We start from the raw sequence: 15,256 nt of genomic DNA on the forward strand, positions 1-15,256 counted from the left end.
CTTTATCAATCGATATACGATACGAGAGCGTCTGGAATTTCAGATATTATCTTGCAATATAAATTTATATGTGTATCGATACGATCGCATCTGTATCGTTCTCCAGAGAGTATTCGGAGTCACTGCAGAGCTCGCTTATCGCTAACTCTCGCTTTTGTTCTTCTCCGTTTATCAGATGAGATTTTGTGAAACATTTTTTTTCGAAATCGTTGACATTCAGCGTAAAATCCGAATCTCAACTTCTCCATTTTATCGCTTATTTTTGTAATGTCGAAATCTAAAATGGTAAATGTCTTTTTTCGAATTTTTTCCCACGTTTTATTTGCGCAGGATTTTATTCAGGCTCGCGATTTCAAAATCGATGCTTTCGAGCACAACAAATAGACAAAAGACTTTTTCTCAGATAAATGAGTAAATGAAAATAATGAAAAATAAGATGCGTGATTTGGAATACAATGTGACAAAAAATAGGGTCTAAAATTGTTTTTATTTTATCGAGAACAATATGTTGAATTCACAAGTCTCATTTGATTCGCCCCGATTCGTTGGTGCAACAATACTTTCGTTGAAATTCATTTCTTCAGGGTTAAATAAATGCAGGAGATCAATCGACGTAAGTTATTCGGCTGCAGTCTCCCGCAGAGCAAATGAGCCTTAAACGCCGGTAAATCAGTTGCCAATTCCCAATGATCGTGATGCTGTGCATCGTGGCCTTGATTTTAGGAATAACAGAGGACCATGGAAGCTCTTGAACTGGCTCAAGCCTCACATATGCAAACAATGATTCCAGACGAGACATAAGTTCAATCGAAATTTTCATGTATCAAGATTAATCCTTATATAGAAAATATTTAATATTGTATATAAAATAATCTTTAAGGTAGATCATGCCCGGAGGATCGTGTTTTATGGGTGTTCAACCTTTTAAGGGCGGGGATTTTTACGTTGAAATCGACCTTTCTTTTTACACGAAATTTGTGCATAATATCGATGAATTTTCCAAGTTAAGTGCCCGACCAAATTAGTGGTCGATATTTCGACCAGATCCGTCCTCTAAAGGTTAAATTTGATCGATTTTTATTCCCTTATTGGAGATATAATCACTTTAATTTGATGTCAAAGTTATTTATTCGAAATTGTAAATAAATTTTTTCAACTCATCTTTCGGCGAATGATATTACAAGCCATCTATTAAGGAGGGTGGCTACGTTCGTCAAATTGATAAGAAATTGATCAAATTTGGTGATAATGTTCTTCAACATCAAGTGCGAAGATACAATTTTTTTCAAAATTTTCTTCTGCTTAGTTATCGAGTAATTACGCATTAAAGCAGATTTCTTATGCCCGGAATGTATACCTATATATATGGAAACGCTATGCTTATACACGTGAACTTTGGTGATCAATTACTCGATAACTGTACAGAAGAAAAATCTTAAAAAATTTGTATTGTCAAATTTAACTCTAAAGAATATGTTCACCAAATTTTATTAAATTCTTATCATTTTGAAATTTTTAATGTATTTTACATGGTTTAGCATGGCAACATTGTATCGTCCCTAGCCACCCTCCTTAATCGGGGATCCAACACTGACCGAACCCGAAATTTCATTCGTCCCTGCCGAAAATACTATAGTTTTTTATGTGAAAAATCGCATTAGAGAGCGCAAAGGGAAAACACAACGGGAAATCGATCAAGAATAAAGTTTTAATAAAAAGACAGAAGGCTTGACAGCAATGGCCCAAGCCGAGAAGAAACAAAATGCCGAAATAAGCAAATGTGAAGTTACACGAGTGCTCATTACCAATTTCGTTCAATCTTTAAGGCAGTATATCTTTATTACTATTAAGACAATCGTCTCGAATTTTTTCCCAAATCTTCGTTATATACTTCATTGTTATTGTGTACTCTTTCATAAACTTCGTAAGAAGCGTTCATTTGTTATATGGAAAGATAAACGATTTTTATAGTCCCTATGACCTTGTGTATTTTTCTTCGTATTTAAACACGTTAATGTCAATAACGAAAAAGACGAGCCCTTTAAAGTTTGACATGGGTGTCAGTCTGCCGATTTAAACTCTGTGTAAACTTCAAGACTTTCTTAAGGAAATTGTTTCGTGCATGAACTACCTTAAAAGAGCCTTGAAAAATGAAGATTCGAGAAAAACTGAGATAAATGGGATATTTGCAAGGCGAGCTGTCAAATTTTATTTTTCACTTCGCTGTCAAATTATATTGAGAAACTAATTAACGAAAAAAAACCCTTCGCTATAAAACAGCGTTCGATTGCACCACGAAATGGAATTAAAACGAGAAAATTCTTTATTGAAATATCATTACAATCCCCAAATTCGAATGATCGGACACATCGTTGAGAATTCCGTAAGTGCAAAACGTGCACAGCCTTAACACATTGAAATTGAAAACCGATTACGAAATAATTGGACATACCATAATGTTGAAATCCTTGAAATATATTCCGTCGTGTAGTGGATTTTATAAAGGGGTCAATCGATCCGTAACGCGAGGGACTCGCGAGCGTGAAGTGCAAGTCAAATGACTCGTTGCAACAACCGATATTCAAACATTTTTTCATCGAAGCCCAATTCGATCTCTTCAAAACATATTTTATGGAAAAATTGATTTTGAAAGTGTCTTTGTGGTTTTTCTGGACGATTAAAGCTGAGCACGACCAGTCTCATGATTAATTCGGTTTTTATACAGTCTTGGGAGCTTAAAAAATAACACAAATTATAAGAAACTCGTGTAAAAAATGGGTGGATATGATAACGATGAATTCAGTGCACGTTGGTAATAATTTTTATAATTATTTCGACGAATTCATCGAAGCAATGGCGACTCATCTTCTTCCTTTTCTTTATTGACTTCAGCTTCATTCGCTTCGGGTATGAGACTCGAGTCCGCCTCGAGAACAACGAAATCGTAACGGCCAACCATCAACGCGAATATGAGCATGTTCGCAAGAATTAAACCGGCAAACAAAAAGAATTCGTGAGCCTGTAGAAAAAGGTTTTTATCAGATCGTGTTTCGTCACGAAAAGCCGCGTGAGCTTAGCACGAGAAACGGAGCAGCGCGAAATCCGCGAGGAAACACAATCGTTTCCTCAAAGATTGAAATTTTTTTTCTTTTTCATTCTTTGTTTTTTTTTTACCAATGTAAAAGAACTCGAATGTTATAAATAATAAATAAAAAAACTTGACGATATCGACGATCTGCAAATGCGTGCCGCCGACGTTCGTGACCGTGAATTTTGGTCTCCGTTTGCGTCGAGCTCTGACCAAAAACAACCATTTTCCAGGGAATATTAAATTCTGAATCATTCGAATGATACGAAACGTTGAAAAAACAAAAATCGTACTGTAAAATTATACTTTTCTGCAATTTCCAAATAAAAAATCGTCGCAGTCATACGAAATTCGTGAATCTTTTTAATTATAATTTCAATCGTTTCATGAAAATACGATAAAGAACGAAAGAAGAATTTTTCAAAAATAAAAAATACGAAAAATTTCGAAAGAATTCAATTTTTTTTGGAGAAATGAAAAAAAAAAAATTGATAGATTTTCTTTCTCTGCGTATTACGGAGATTTTTATTGGAATTTGAGTTTTTTCAAATGAGCACACACCACACTCCTTTTGAGATGACACACTCACGACACGGTGCTAATTTGCACTTCGACTTTTCAAAACTTTTTACTTCATCCATGAATTTGTGGAATTAATCTTACAACGAGACTTTTAGGGGTAAAAATTCCTTAGGTAAAAATACAATAATTAAAAAAATTGAAAAATCAAGTTTCATTATAGAAAAATGGCCAAATTGAAGAAAGGTTTTTTGAAAATGTGTACATTTTTTTATTTTTATGGGTGCAAATTTGAAAAATGGCCAAATTGAAGAAACGTTTTTTGAAAATGTACATTTTTTTATTTTTATGGGTGCAAATTTGAAAAATGGCCAAATTGAAGAAAGGTATTTTGAAAATGTACATTTTTTTATTTTTATGGGTGCAAATTTGCACCAGTGTCGCGTCTACGAGTTAAAATACAACGAATCGAATATCTCAATCGTAATTATTACTTGGCTCCTGAAGATACGAGCTTGCGTTATAATGATGACCATTAAATTTCCAAGTGCAACGCTCACGTACCACGCTGCTATGGTGACAGTTTTCATGCTGTTCGGCGCCTGAAATTTTTTTCGTAACACTCATTATTATCGTGGACGAATTGCGATAGCTAAACGTAGAAATTCTCCCCATTTGCTCACTTGGGTGAACGAAAACTCGAGGCCCGAAATGGCGAACATAACTTCGCCTATTGAGATGAGCAAATATTGGGGGATTAACCAGAGCATGTGGATTTTGTTGGGCGGTGTCATCGTGTAAAGTCTGTGAAACTTTGAAAATAAAAAATCAAAAGTGATGTAATTTCAGGGAATGAAAATTGAAAAAATTGAACTTCTTAGATTTTAGTACAAAAATAACGAACTTTCTAGATCGTTATTAACTTTGAACAAAATACTGAAACGATTTGGAAGTCCAAGTACCATGACTTTGTCTCCATGCTCTCGCAGAACCAGCAAATACACAGCTCCCAACTCGAAAGTCACCAAAGCTCTTTCATCTACTCGAGCATCTCTGTATCTTATCACATATTGATATCTAAACAAAAACAAAAGACGCTAAAACGTGAAAAATCATTTCAAGCTCGTCACACTGAGAAAAAAAATTGGTTGAAACACTTAAAAAATGTCCAATTTAACTAAAATATTTAGGTAATGATTCAAATTGATTGCGATTTGGATTTACGAAATTGAGGGTGTGTGACGACATTCGGGTTACGCCAACTCCATATTTTGTTGCTACGAAAGTACTAGTTTGTGCATCCAAAAACTAGGAATACACACAAAAAAAAGTTTTTCGTACCACCAATTGAAATAAATAAAATCAACCATTTGATCGGACAGGAATTCAGTTGGTTAGTTAAGAAATAAAAAAATCCGTTTAACTAAATTGTACATAAAACATACCGAACTTTCTTTCGAGGTAGACATTTGTACAGACAATTGATTTGGTTCGTCACCGCTAAGATTTAGTTAAGCTCCGTGAAGAGTAAATAAAGTATTTTATAATTAGAATGAATTATAAAATCTTACAATCCTGGCTCGAACTCCATGTACGTGGACTCGGACAAGGGATTTTCGTCCGGAACGAAGTATTTGTTTTCAAGACCGTTTCGACTTTCCAAAGTAACGGTTACGGTGTTGAGGCACGTTGAATCTCGAAGAAAAATGATTCTGCGTGAGAGGATAAAAAAAAATATTCGAAGCCCAATGTCAATGAGAAAATGAAAAAATAAAAAATAAAAAAAAAACGTTTCTCGCAACGTGGAAGAAGAATCGAATTTTGGCGAATGGACAGCCAGAACGAAGGCCACGGAATGAGATGTGCTCGGTGAGAGAGTGCGAAATCGTATATTTACGAAAGTTCAAGGTGAATAGACGTTTGACTTTGAAAGAAATGAAAATTGATCGGGAGCAATTCGCACATGAAGAAAATTTGCATAATAAGAGTTGACCGTGAAAAAAGTGCACCGTAATTTTGGACGACCACTCAAACTCTTCGCATAATCGTTCGGCTCCGTGACAAACAAATGCAGAGATTTGCCAACGACAGAAACGATTATGGTGTCGACTTGGTACTCGATCGGCTGAACTTTACTCATGAGGCTCGGTTCGTTGAGCTCGACGTCCCAGCATTGAGAGGGTGCTACGAGATAAATGTCGTAGACTGTTCTATTGTTGTGCGATGATACGTTAAACGCTTCTTTCTCGCCGGCGTTCAATGTCAGCTCGGGGTCAAAAGATGCCAATATTCCAACGTCGCATCCCAAGGCGTTGATCACGTACAAACTGGAACGTCCTCGCTCCGGTAAAACCGGATACGTTTTCTGCAAATCATTACAATTTTATTTCGTTCCAGCATCAAAATCTTCGTCATGAAATTTCTTCACTTCTTATGGCTTTTTTTTCGATATGGGACGACACGAACTGGGCACTGATTCGGAGTCGAAATTACTCATTCGAAATTGAAAAGCGAGTCGAAATGAGGAGAAAAGTAACTCGAGCTTTTTCAAGCGCTCTTATTCGTGTACCTCCAATTTAAGCTCGAGAAATCCACTGACTATAAAAGACAATCCAGCGAATATACCACCGATTATCATTCGCTGCAGTGGCGAATTAAGACTCCCGGAAAACCAGCGATAAATGTGTCTGTCGAAAATTGGTATGAGGATCAATACTATCGCTGGATTAATCACCTGCGCAGAAATATTTGAGGGAAATCTTGTTAGAGAATCGAAAAGTAAACGCTTAAGGAGTTTCGGTACAGGCGATACAATGTTGCCATGCTAACCCATTCTAAAAAAATTCAAAAATTCAAAAAGTTCAGAATTTTATAAAATTTGGTGAACATATTCTTTAGTGCCAAATTTGACTATACAAATTTTTTAAGATTTTTCTTCTACACAGTTATCGAGTAATTGATCACTAAAGTTCACGTCTATAAGCATAGCGTTTCCCCATACATATAAGTATACATTCCGGGCATAAGAAATCTGCTTTAATGCGTAATTACTCGATAACTAAGTAGAAAAAAATTTTGAAAAAATTTGTGTTTTCGCACTTGATGTTGAAGAACATTATCACCAAATTTCATCAATTTCTTAACATTTAGACTTTTGTACCGAAACTCCTTAAAGAGGTTGGATCGCGACGATACAATGTTGCCATGCTAAACCACGTTAAAAACAGTAAAAATTTCAAAATTATAAGAATTTAATAAAATTTTGTAAATGTGTTCTATAAAAATTTATATGACAATGTAAATTTTTTTCGATTTTTCTACTACATAACTCTCGAGAACACTAAATGCTTTTAACGTGAACGTGAACTTTGGTGTTCACGTGTATAAATGTGGTAAAAAATTTTGAAAAACATTGTATTTGTATACTTGATGCCAAAGAATGTCATCACCAATTTTTATCACATTCTGATTATTTTGATTTCGTGATCCAACCTCCTTAAGGGGTCTAGCCTAATTAGACGAGCAAAAAAAAGACTATTTTCACGAATTTGTTTTGACCGGTATAAATTATAAATATGGACATAAAAAGTGTTGGGCCGTAAGAATGCACTTTTAAAATACACAAAAAAATTTGTTTTTATATTTATTTTACTCAGTTTTCGCAGAGAAAAATGGGGGAGAAGACAAGTCCATAAATGGGTGCGCGCCGTTGATAAAACCCTGGAATGGATGATCGGAGATAAAAATAAAAATGGTTTTAGATTCGATAGGTCGAAATGGCTGTAGTATACGATTTTTCGTTTCTTAAAAAATCACAAAATTACGGCCGTTTTTCGAAAAACTACGAAAAATCACGTGTCTTCATCGTTTTTTGCAAAATAAAAATAGCCCGGCTCAAAATTTCAAAACTCCTGTGATACGCGCTACGGCTATATTCGTAAAGAACATTTGGCCAAATTTTGGTATGGATCGGTCGAATAGTTTCGGAGATTTTATCAACGAGCCGCCCAAAGACGTGATTTTGAGAAAAACGCGTTTAAACGTCGCTCAAAAGTGCACTTGGACGCAATAAAAAAAATGAATTTTTTGAAAATTTTTCTTAAGGTAGACCCCTCAAGGACCAGAGGTGACGTTTCATTTCCAATGACGTTAGTGAATCGACTGTTTTTCGGTGGTAAGTCAAAGAAAATTTCACCCCGCTCTTCGAACTGAGGGAATGAAAAGTCGACAGAGAATCAACGAGCTCAGGCGCGATCCCGAAGCAAATCAAACATCTGTTGGAGCCCTTTATTTGTTAACGCGAATTTCTCGAGCAATCCTTTGAAAAATGAGGAGAGACAAAGTCATAATGTGACTCGGTAGAAATGAAGAAATTCTGCAGAGCAAAGTTAAAAGTTACCTGCATTTGATCCGGTAGAATCTGCGTTCCCAAGAGTTCCCCATTCATCCTGGATGCCTGAAAAGTCCACCTGGAGCCCTGCGCGTCGAAAACGTTCGACGGAGAACGATTAAATTTTCAATTGTCACTCGCAGCTCTTGACCAAAAAAAAAACGATTTGCAAACCTGTTGATCGAAGAGGCTCCAAAACAGTGGCAAAGGGATGTACAGAAACAAGACGGCGAGAACGATTTTTATTTCAGCTATCAATTTCGTGGGAAATCGATCCGAGGCATAATCCAACCAATGTTCGTTCCCAGTTTCGGGCCAGTTGCGGCAAGCGAATTTTTGTTTCAACGCGTACTAATGACCATCAATTTTCAAGGTTTAATGCCACCGAACGTTCGCGGTTTCATTGACTAAATTTCTTTACCTCAAACTCACAAAAATACAGCTTATGAAATTCAGTGTTATATTTTCCTTCGGATATTTCAGCCGGTAAAGCGGTTTCCCAAGTAGAAAAAGGACTAAAATAAAAATACATTTTTCGTAATTCATCGCTACCAAGTCCACGGTAATCGGTGCTTCAATGAAGGGAATTTCGGCGCAGAAAAGTCAGTCCCAAACCCCAGTAACGAAAAATGATTTTCCAGCTGCCATCGAATCTCAAATTTCTTCGTTTGTTCATATTTCACAGTGCTCGAAGCTTCGTGCCCCCCCGCGAATGGAGCGTGTGCACGATTATGTTCGAAATCACAACGCAAATGTTCGGAAAAAAGTATTAAAAAATGGGGGAAAAAATTGAGATTTGCTGCTTGAAAAAAAACGATGAAAAAATGGGAAAAATTGTGAAAAAAATTTGGAAAAAATGGAAATAAATGTGCTGCCTCGCAGCCAGAGAGGTTCGTACATAAAAAAGTGGCCAAGTCGCCGTGCCGCACTTACGCAGAGCAGTGACCATGAGCGCTGCCGGAAATCCGAAACCCAAAGCGTAACAAGTGTCGTCGCCGAAGCAGGTTAAGGCCTTTCGTAATATCGGGATGAGAATCATGCCCATGAGCCCGCCAAAATTGATGGTGAAATAGAATATTGAAAAAAACGCTTGCAAGCGTTTTTGTTGCTGTGGCAGGTGAAATTGGTCCCCACCGAAAGCAGCGACGCACGGTTTTATGCCGCCTGTGCCCCATGCAATGAGGGTCAGTCCTACGTAGGTCATCGCTCTGGCCGGGCGATCATTTTCGTCCGGATTTAATATAAATTTTATTATTTTTCATTCATTTAGAATTTATTTTAAATTCGCGTCAAATTTGACATTGTCGTTGAAACTGTGATCGGGCGATGAAAAATCTTGACAAAAGTGGGAAACGAATTTTCGGAAAATGAAAAAAACAATTGGAAGAAGCCGAATTCAATTTGAAAATGCCCTCCGATTAATTCGTCAATATCCACTGCGAGCGGAGTGGCCGTAAAAGGGCTCCTCGTTCGTGCACCTTTGTCGAGAAATTAATCGCGTGTAATTTAAGGGCAAAGTACATTCGAGCCTCGGTTTTTGTAAATATTTATTGAAATATTTACAAAAACGAGAATATTTGCAAAACATGGAACGAATCGTGGTTCCATGCTCGTAATTTATTTCTCATTCGATAATAATTATACGAGATGACAAAAGACTTTTCGAATAAAAACTCACACGGGCCAGAGAGCAATCGGCGGCGTTGCGGCGAAGCACATGAGAACGTTTCCAATGGCATAAATTATTGAGAAGTAGAGGATCGTTCTGGAAAATCAAATTTTAGCTGAGATTACATTTTACAGTGATTTTCTTCGTTTCCTCTCAATTTTTTATTTTCTAACATTTTATTTCGTACCTAAAGCGACCGAGATAACTGTCGGCCAATATTGCCCCTGCGACTGGCACGAAATAGCACATCATTATGAACACGTGATATATCACCGTCGCACCATTCTCGTGGAGGAGCAAAACGTTTCGTAAATACAATGATAATATTGCTGGAATAAAGATAGAAATATTACATCACGAAAAAAATGCTCATTTTTCAAAAAATTTCATTCGATAACTCGAATCATCGAATCACTGATTTTATGAAGTTTATTTGCAAGAGGAAATAAGAATTTTTGCATGTAGTGCCTTAATTGTAGCTTGAAAAGTACGGCGCCCACGTTCGGATCGTTGGAATGTAGCGAAGCTTTATTTGGAGGACTCGAAATTTAAGTGCACTTTTTGAATTAACAAATGGACAATTTTTTTGAGACTGAAAATTAATTTCACGAAAAAACTTGGTCAATTCCCAAATTTTTCAAAGTTACGAACAAAAAAAAACAGGATTTTTATAAAAAAAAGTAAAAAAAGCCAGTGAGAAAATTCATATGATCAAATTTTTCAGTTAATTTCATGAAAAATTATCTCCTTGAGTGCCCAATGATTGTTTTAAAATATCTGAAAAGACTTCACTGAGCGCAAACTACCTTAATGCAAAATTAAAATTTTTCCGTATTTCGCTATAATTTTTTACGAATTTTTAATTAGTTATTAAAATCTAAAAAAAACAATGTTTGACTGCTAAAGCAAAACGATTATGGATTCTTACTTCTCAATCCACAAAAGGAAAATCTTTCGCAAAACTCTGTTGCAATTATGAGGAATATTGATTTTGGATAGCTCGTCGTATCCTGTGGGAAGAAGGAGAAGATTAAATAAATCCTGGAGAAGAAAATTTAGCATGAGCACGTCTCGAATGTTAGTTTCGTAATTTCGAAATAACGCAGGCGCGTTTTGCTTTTCGGCAGGAGCGCCATCTCTGTCGGTTGATAAAACAGCGACCGATTCTCTGATAGGTAAATTTTCAATCATAATTATTAATTATTGTGTCACGGTTGAGTCAACGGTTATGCGAGTGTTGAATGCAGCATTTTAGTTTGGATTAATAATTTTCAGAACAGGGTTGATATTTGGATAACCGTTTGAACGGCGAAAAAAATGGATACGAAATCTCCGAAATGTTATATGCAAAAGAAAACATCGATAAGCATTATAAATGTCAAATTAATCATAGTCCTATAGCCCTGCGTGTTACGCGCACGCAATTCATGAATGATGTCGCGCACACCAATGAGTTTAAGGTGCAAACGCGTGTATGATTGATTCACCTAAAGTGGGCAGTCTTTCACGAAAGCCCGTCGTCGTGCTTGATTTTTTCTTTTTTTTTTATGAATCGAGTTTCATCGCACAACGGTTTATAGTAGTATCGCTTCGAGTAGTAGTGATAATAATAAAATAATAATAACAATAACTTGATTCGAGGACATACGGGTTGCAAGGGAGTAGCAAGCAGGTGTTTCTCGTTACCGGGTCTTTCGTACATCATCGAGAGGAAAAGAGAGAAAAAGAACGACAAAAACGCTATAGCCAAAAAAAATTCGAATCTCAAGCTCCTGTTCTCCGTCGGGTATACGCATTTATCTTGGGTTTTCTCGCATGCTTCGTATATCTCTCGAGTAGCCACAGCTAGTCGCGTCCTCTTGCGAACAAAACGTGAGCACTTATCATCTTTACGAACCACGAACGTTTTTTTTTAATCTTTTTTTCGTGTTCCTGTATTCCCACTTATGTATCACCGATAGGGGGGTTATATTTCTTATTTCCGAGGAATAATAATGTACAACTTGTACGAGAGACGCTACGAATTCGTTTACTGGCGAAAAAAACGGTTCGAGATTTCGTGCGGGATACGCTTGAAATGAAAGGTTAAAGTCAAAAGGTAGTTTTTCAGTCGTTTCGATCGTTTTGACAAAAAAAAAAAGAAAAAAGCCTCTTCACCGATATCTCCGTTCACGAAGAATTTGAGAGCGCACGCTACATCGTCGAGCTGTCAACGCAGTTCTCGATTTCCCTACATTTTTGGTTAAAAAACCAACTTCGTCGTGAATCGGCCGCATCTTTTTACGCTCAAAGTGAAAACGACGACAGTATACATAATTTTTTTGTGAAAATACGACTCATTTTTGTTCGACTTGTGAAAGTGTCTCGTTTTCCAAGTGTTTTTTGAAGTCACAAAGAAACATTATTAAACAGAATTTTTCAAGTTCGTCTTTTTGGAACTTTTCGTTCATCAGTTCGTGTTAGAATCACTTTTTGAGATTTCGTCCATACCCGCAGACTCTAACGAAGCCAGCTATGGGCTTCGACGTTAATCGGTTTCAGGGAGAAGTCGATGAGGAACTCGTCTGTCCTATTTGCTCTGGAGTTCTAGAAGATCCTGTCCAGGTAAAATTCTAATTATTCGCTAAACTATCATTATCCCAAACTTCGATTACAAGAAAACTCTTATTTACTCGAGTTCCATTGTATTTTGTAACTACATTTTTTACGAAGTTGAATGAAAATTCATGAATTAATATGCAGCATCACTGCTAATTGAGAGCACAATTAAATCTCCCAGAATTGTAATTGCACTAAATCCTGATCAACACTATTGAAATGTTTGAAGCTTAACGAAAATAATTCTTCTTTACTGAATTTACCAAACTTTTACCTGATAAAAATCATTTTTAAATTCAAACAAAAGATTTATTTTCTCAGTCAATTACGAGGAAACATTTGAGATTCTGATGAAGATAATGTTCTGCGAGCATTATCTTGTGAACAAAAAAAATGATGAGATTCACATTGCCAAAGTGGAGTTTTATTCTGCTGATGGATAGTCGAGTCCATTGGGAATATTGAATGAGTCGTACAATCGTAAATTTGTCTTGTATCAATGTGAGTTTCAAATATGCTAGGGAACTCGATATTCTATTTAAGAGACAGTAGAATGTGAAGCAGTTTTTGAGGACTGGTAGGTGAGTGATGTGTTACAGGCTCCAGCGTGCGAACATGCATTTTGTCGAGTGTGCATAAACGAATGGATAAATCGTCAGCCAACGTGTCCATTGGATCGGACACCAATAACATCTGCTCAGTTGAGACCAGTGCCAAGAATATTGAGAAATCTGTTGGCACGATTATGCATAAATTGCGATAATGTTATGTACGGTTGTCAAAGCGTCATAAAGCTCGACAGTTTGGCATCTCATTTGGAGGAATGTGAATATAACCCAAAGAGGCCGATGCCCTGCGAACAAGGCTGCAGTCTCATAATCCCCAAAGACGAGCTCAAAGATCACAACTGCGTTAGAGAATTGAGGAATCTCATACAATCGCAGCATCAAAAGTTAAGCGACATGAGACGAGATCTTGGAGAACAACAGTTCCAGATCAACGAGCAGAGAAGAGAAATCAATTTGCTGAAAGAATTCATGAGGGCCATGGGCATTTCCAATCCCGCTATGAGAGCTATCACCGATCAAATGGAAAGAGACGAGGTTGTCAGATGGTCCGCTACTTTACCTAGAGCCAGAGTCACTCGATGGGGAGGAATGATCTCTACTCCGGATGAACTTCTACAGGTATCATTCAAAATTATGAATCTCATTCTTCTTTTGAACTTTTGTGTTTGCGATAATCATTTCGATCGAATAACATAACATTCTTATTTCCATTTAACCAGACAATGATAAAGAGAACGCTGTCCGAGCACAACTGTCCAATCCACGTGATCGACGAGTTAATGGAAAATTGTCACGAACGAAAATGGCCACCGGGTTTGAGTTCATTGGAGAAACGACAAAACTTGAGACGACAGTACGAGAATTATATATGCAAACGTGTTCCGGGTAAACAAGCGGTTCTAGTGTTATACTGTGACAACTCGCACATGCCTGAAGACATGATGGTTGAGCCAGGTTTAGTTATGATATTTGCTCACGGTATCGAGTAATAAACACAGGCGGTGAGAATGAAAAGTCGAAAATCAAACGAATTGAGAGGATAAAAGGAAAAAAATATGTGAAAAACCAATAACTTTGCAGCGTGAATTTCTTACAAGCGTTTGTCGATACAGCTGCAATATAGTAAGAGTCATTATTTTAAGCGTTTGCAGCTGTTCATTGTCATTGTAAATGCAATATGCAAACTATGGATATACGCACGAAGTTTGCGGTGTAGTTAAAAGTGCAATGAGAAAGATATTAGAATCATGAACAGCGGCCGGTTTATTAGCGAAAGAAATATTATTCTTTTCATTTATTTTTCTTAACATTTGTTTTTCTTTTTTAATATTTGTTTATATTTTTAAACAAACAAGTGAGTAGCGAGAGTGTGATTTTTGGGGTACGAAAGACAAAATTATTGGCTACAAGTCACTCCGATGAAATTCATCTAAAAGTTCATGAGTACTCGTGCAATGAATATGCCACTGAATTATTCGCGTTTAAACAAACAAAAATGCTTAAGAGAGATAATGTGATTGCATCATGCTTTAAAAATAATAATAACTAATGAAATGAAAATCGACCGTTTGATACGTTATCGCTCAAAAACAAATGAATTTTTGCTGTCAAGTACAGTTCAACCAGCGATTCAAACCAACGTTCACACGAACGTCCTACACACAGACACAAACGAACAAATATTTTTTTAATAGAAACAAACATAAGTAAGAAATGGTGAGCAAGAGTGTGAGAGAGAGGAGTATAAAAAAAAACGAATTTTCGATCCAAATTTGTTTCGATGATGATGAGATATATGCGTATATGATTTATTATTGTTAGCGAAAAGACTGTGATACCACGCATTAAGATAAACAGAAAATAGCGAAAATGAAAGAAAAAAAAAAAAAAAAAGAGGTTTCCACGATTTATTCATTACATACTAATGCTACTTTACTCCAAGTATTTTGATCTTAATACAATCTCATTGCAAGCATAATATATGCTCGAAACGTAAAGTTTTTTTTTTTTTTTATTTCGTGCGTCGACCTATTTACATGTATTATAAATATTTGCTACGATGGCCGTAACTACTTTATAACTGTTTTGTAATCGATTAATATTTTTTTTCTCCTCCGTTTCTTTTTTTTGTTGATTTTAGATGTAAATGCCTTGAGCTGTGTGCTTTTTCCATCGTTGATACATGATTTTTCAAACTCTCCGATATCTTTTGAATATTTTTCTTTCTTTTTCTTACACGCCAGTGAACTCTATTCATTTCATTATTTTTCATCTTAATTCAGTGAATCTGTATACTTACGTGGATGCTAATGCGAAATGCTTGAATGTGATGAGGAAACGTTTTTTCTTTTGTATGTATAATAAAACCAATAGATGTCAAATTTTTTGTCATGTACTTACTTTTCGCCGATTCTGTGAGAATA

The 15,256-nt window shown here is 36.3% G+C and overlaps 2 protein-coding genes across 4 annotated transcripts; one reads left to right on the forward strand and one right to left on the reverse strand.

Annotated features, from left to right (window-relative positions):
* Positions 1 to 2,498: 2,498 nt before the first annotated feature.
* On the reverse strand, positions 2,499 to 11,368 carry LOC122418976 (peptide transporter family 2-like). Its single transcript, XM_043433161.1, has 15 exons — positions 11,315 to 11,368; positions 10,595 to 10,676; positions 9,854 to 9,995; positions 9,676 to 9,762; positions 8,931 to 9,205; positions 8,430 to 8,512; positions 8,172 to 8,348; positions 8,007 to 8,084; positions 6,177 to 6,341; positions 5,617 to 5,972; positions 5,179 to 5,319; positions 4,570 to 4,684; positions 4,291 to 4,419; positions 4,102 to 4,209; positions 2,499 to 3,019 (listed from the first exon to the last, which is right to left on the reverse strand). The coding sequence occupies exons 1-15, from the start codon at positions 11,366 to 11,368 to the stop codon at positions 2,843 to 2,845; spliced, it is 2,169 nt and encodes a 722-aa protein (XP_043289096.1). The 3' UTR covers positions 2,499 to 2,842.
* On the forward strand, positions 11,204 to 15,214 carry elgi (E3 ubiquitin-protein ligase NRDP1 elgi). Of its 3 annotated transcripts, XM_043410543.1 has the most exons (4): positions 11,204 to 11,764; positions 12,179 to 12,270; positions 12,846 to 13,451; positions 13,553 to 15,214. In XM_043410543.1, exons 2-4 carry the CDS (start codon positions 12,181 to 12,183, stop codon positions 13,820 to 13,822), a joined length of 966 nt encoding a protein of 321 aa, XP_043266478.1. In that variant the 5' UTR covers positions 11,204 to 11,764; positions 12,179 to 12,180; the 3' UTR covers positions 13,823 to 15,214. The 3 variants fall into 3 exon arrangements, with proteins under 3 accessions (XP_043266478.1, XP_043266486.1, XP_043266467.1); XM_043410551.1 differs by having other exon boundaries at positions 11,204 to 12,270; positions 12,864 to 13,451; XM_043410532.1 differs by having other exon boundaries at positions 11,205 to 12,270.
* The last annotated feature ends 42 nt before the right edge of the window (positions 15,215 to 15,256 follow it).

This window comes from Venturia canescens, chromosome 1 (genome assembly GCF_019457755.1).
Source record: "Venturia canescens isolate UGA chromosome 1, ASM1945775v1, whole genome shotgun sequence".
NCBI classification, from domain to species: domain Eukaryota; kingdom Metazoa; phylum Arthropoda; class Insecta; order Hymenoptera; family Ichneumonidae; genus Venturia; species Venturia canescens.

Bases quoted from the DNA above. Each gene is read 5' to 3' on its own strand.
- LOC122418976 (XM_043433161.1), bottom strand. From the start codon at position 11,368: ATGTACGAAAGACCCGGTAACGAGAAACACCTGCTTGCTACTCCCTTG. The intron at 8,513-8,930 runs GTAAGTGCGGCA...TTTTTATTTTAG, and splicing joins GCTCATGGTCACTGCTCTGC to TCCTTTTTCTACTTGGGAAA. The intron at 4,420-4,569 runs GTACTTGGACTT...TTATTTTCAAAG, and splicing joins AGCATGGAGACAAAGTCATG to TTTCACAGACTTTACACGAT.
- elgi (XM_043410543.1), top strand. From the start codon at position 12,181: ATGGGCTTCGACGTTAATCGGTTTCAGGGAGAAGTCGATGAGGAACTC. The intron at 12,271-12,845 runs GTAAAATTCTAA...GAGGACTGGTAG, and splicing joins TTCTAGAAGATCCTGTCCAG to GTGAGTGATGTGTTACAGGC. The intron at 13,452-13,552 runs GTATCATTCAAA...CCATTTAACCAG, and splicing joins CTCCGGATGAACTTCTACAG to ACAATGATAAAGAGAACGCT.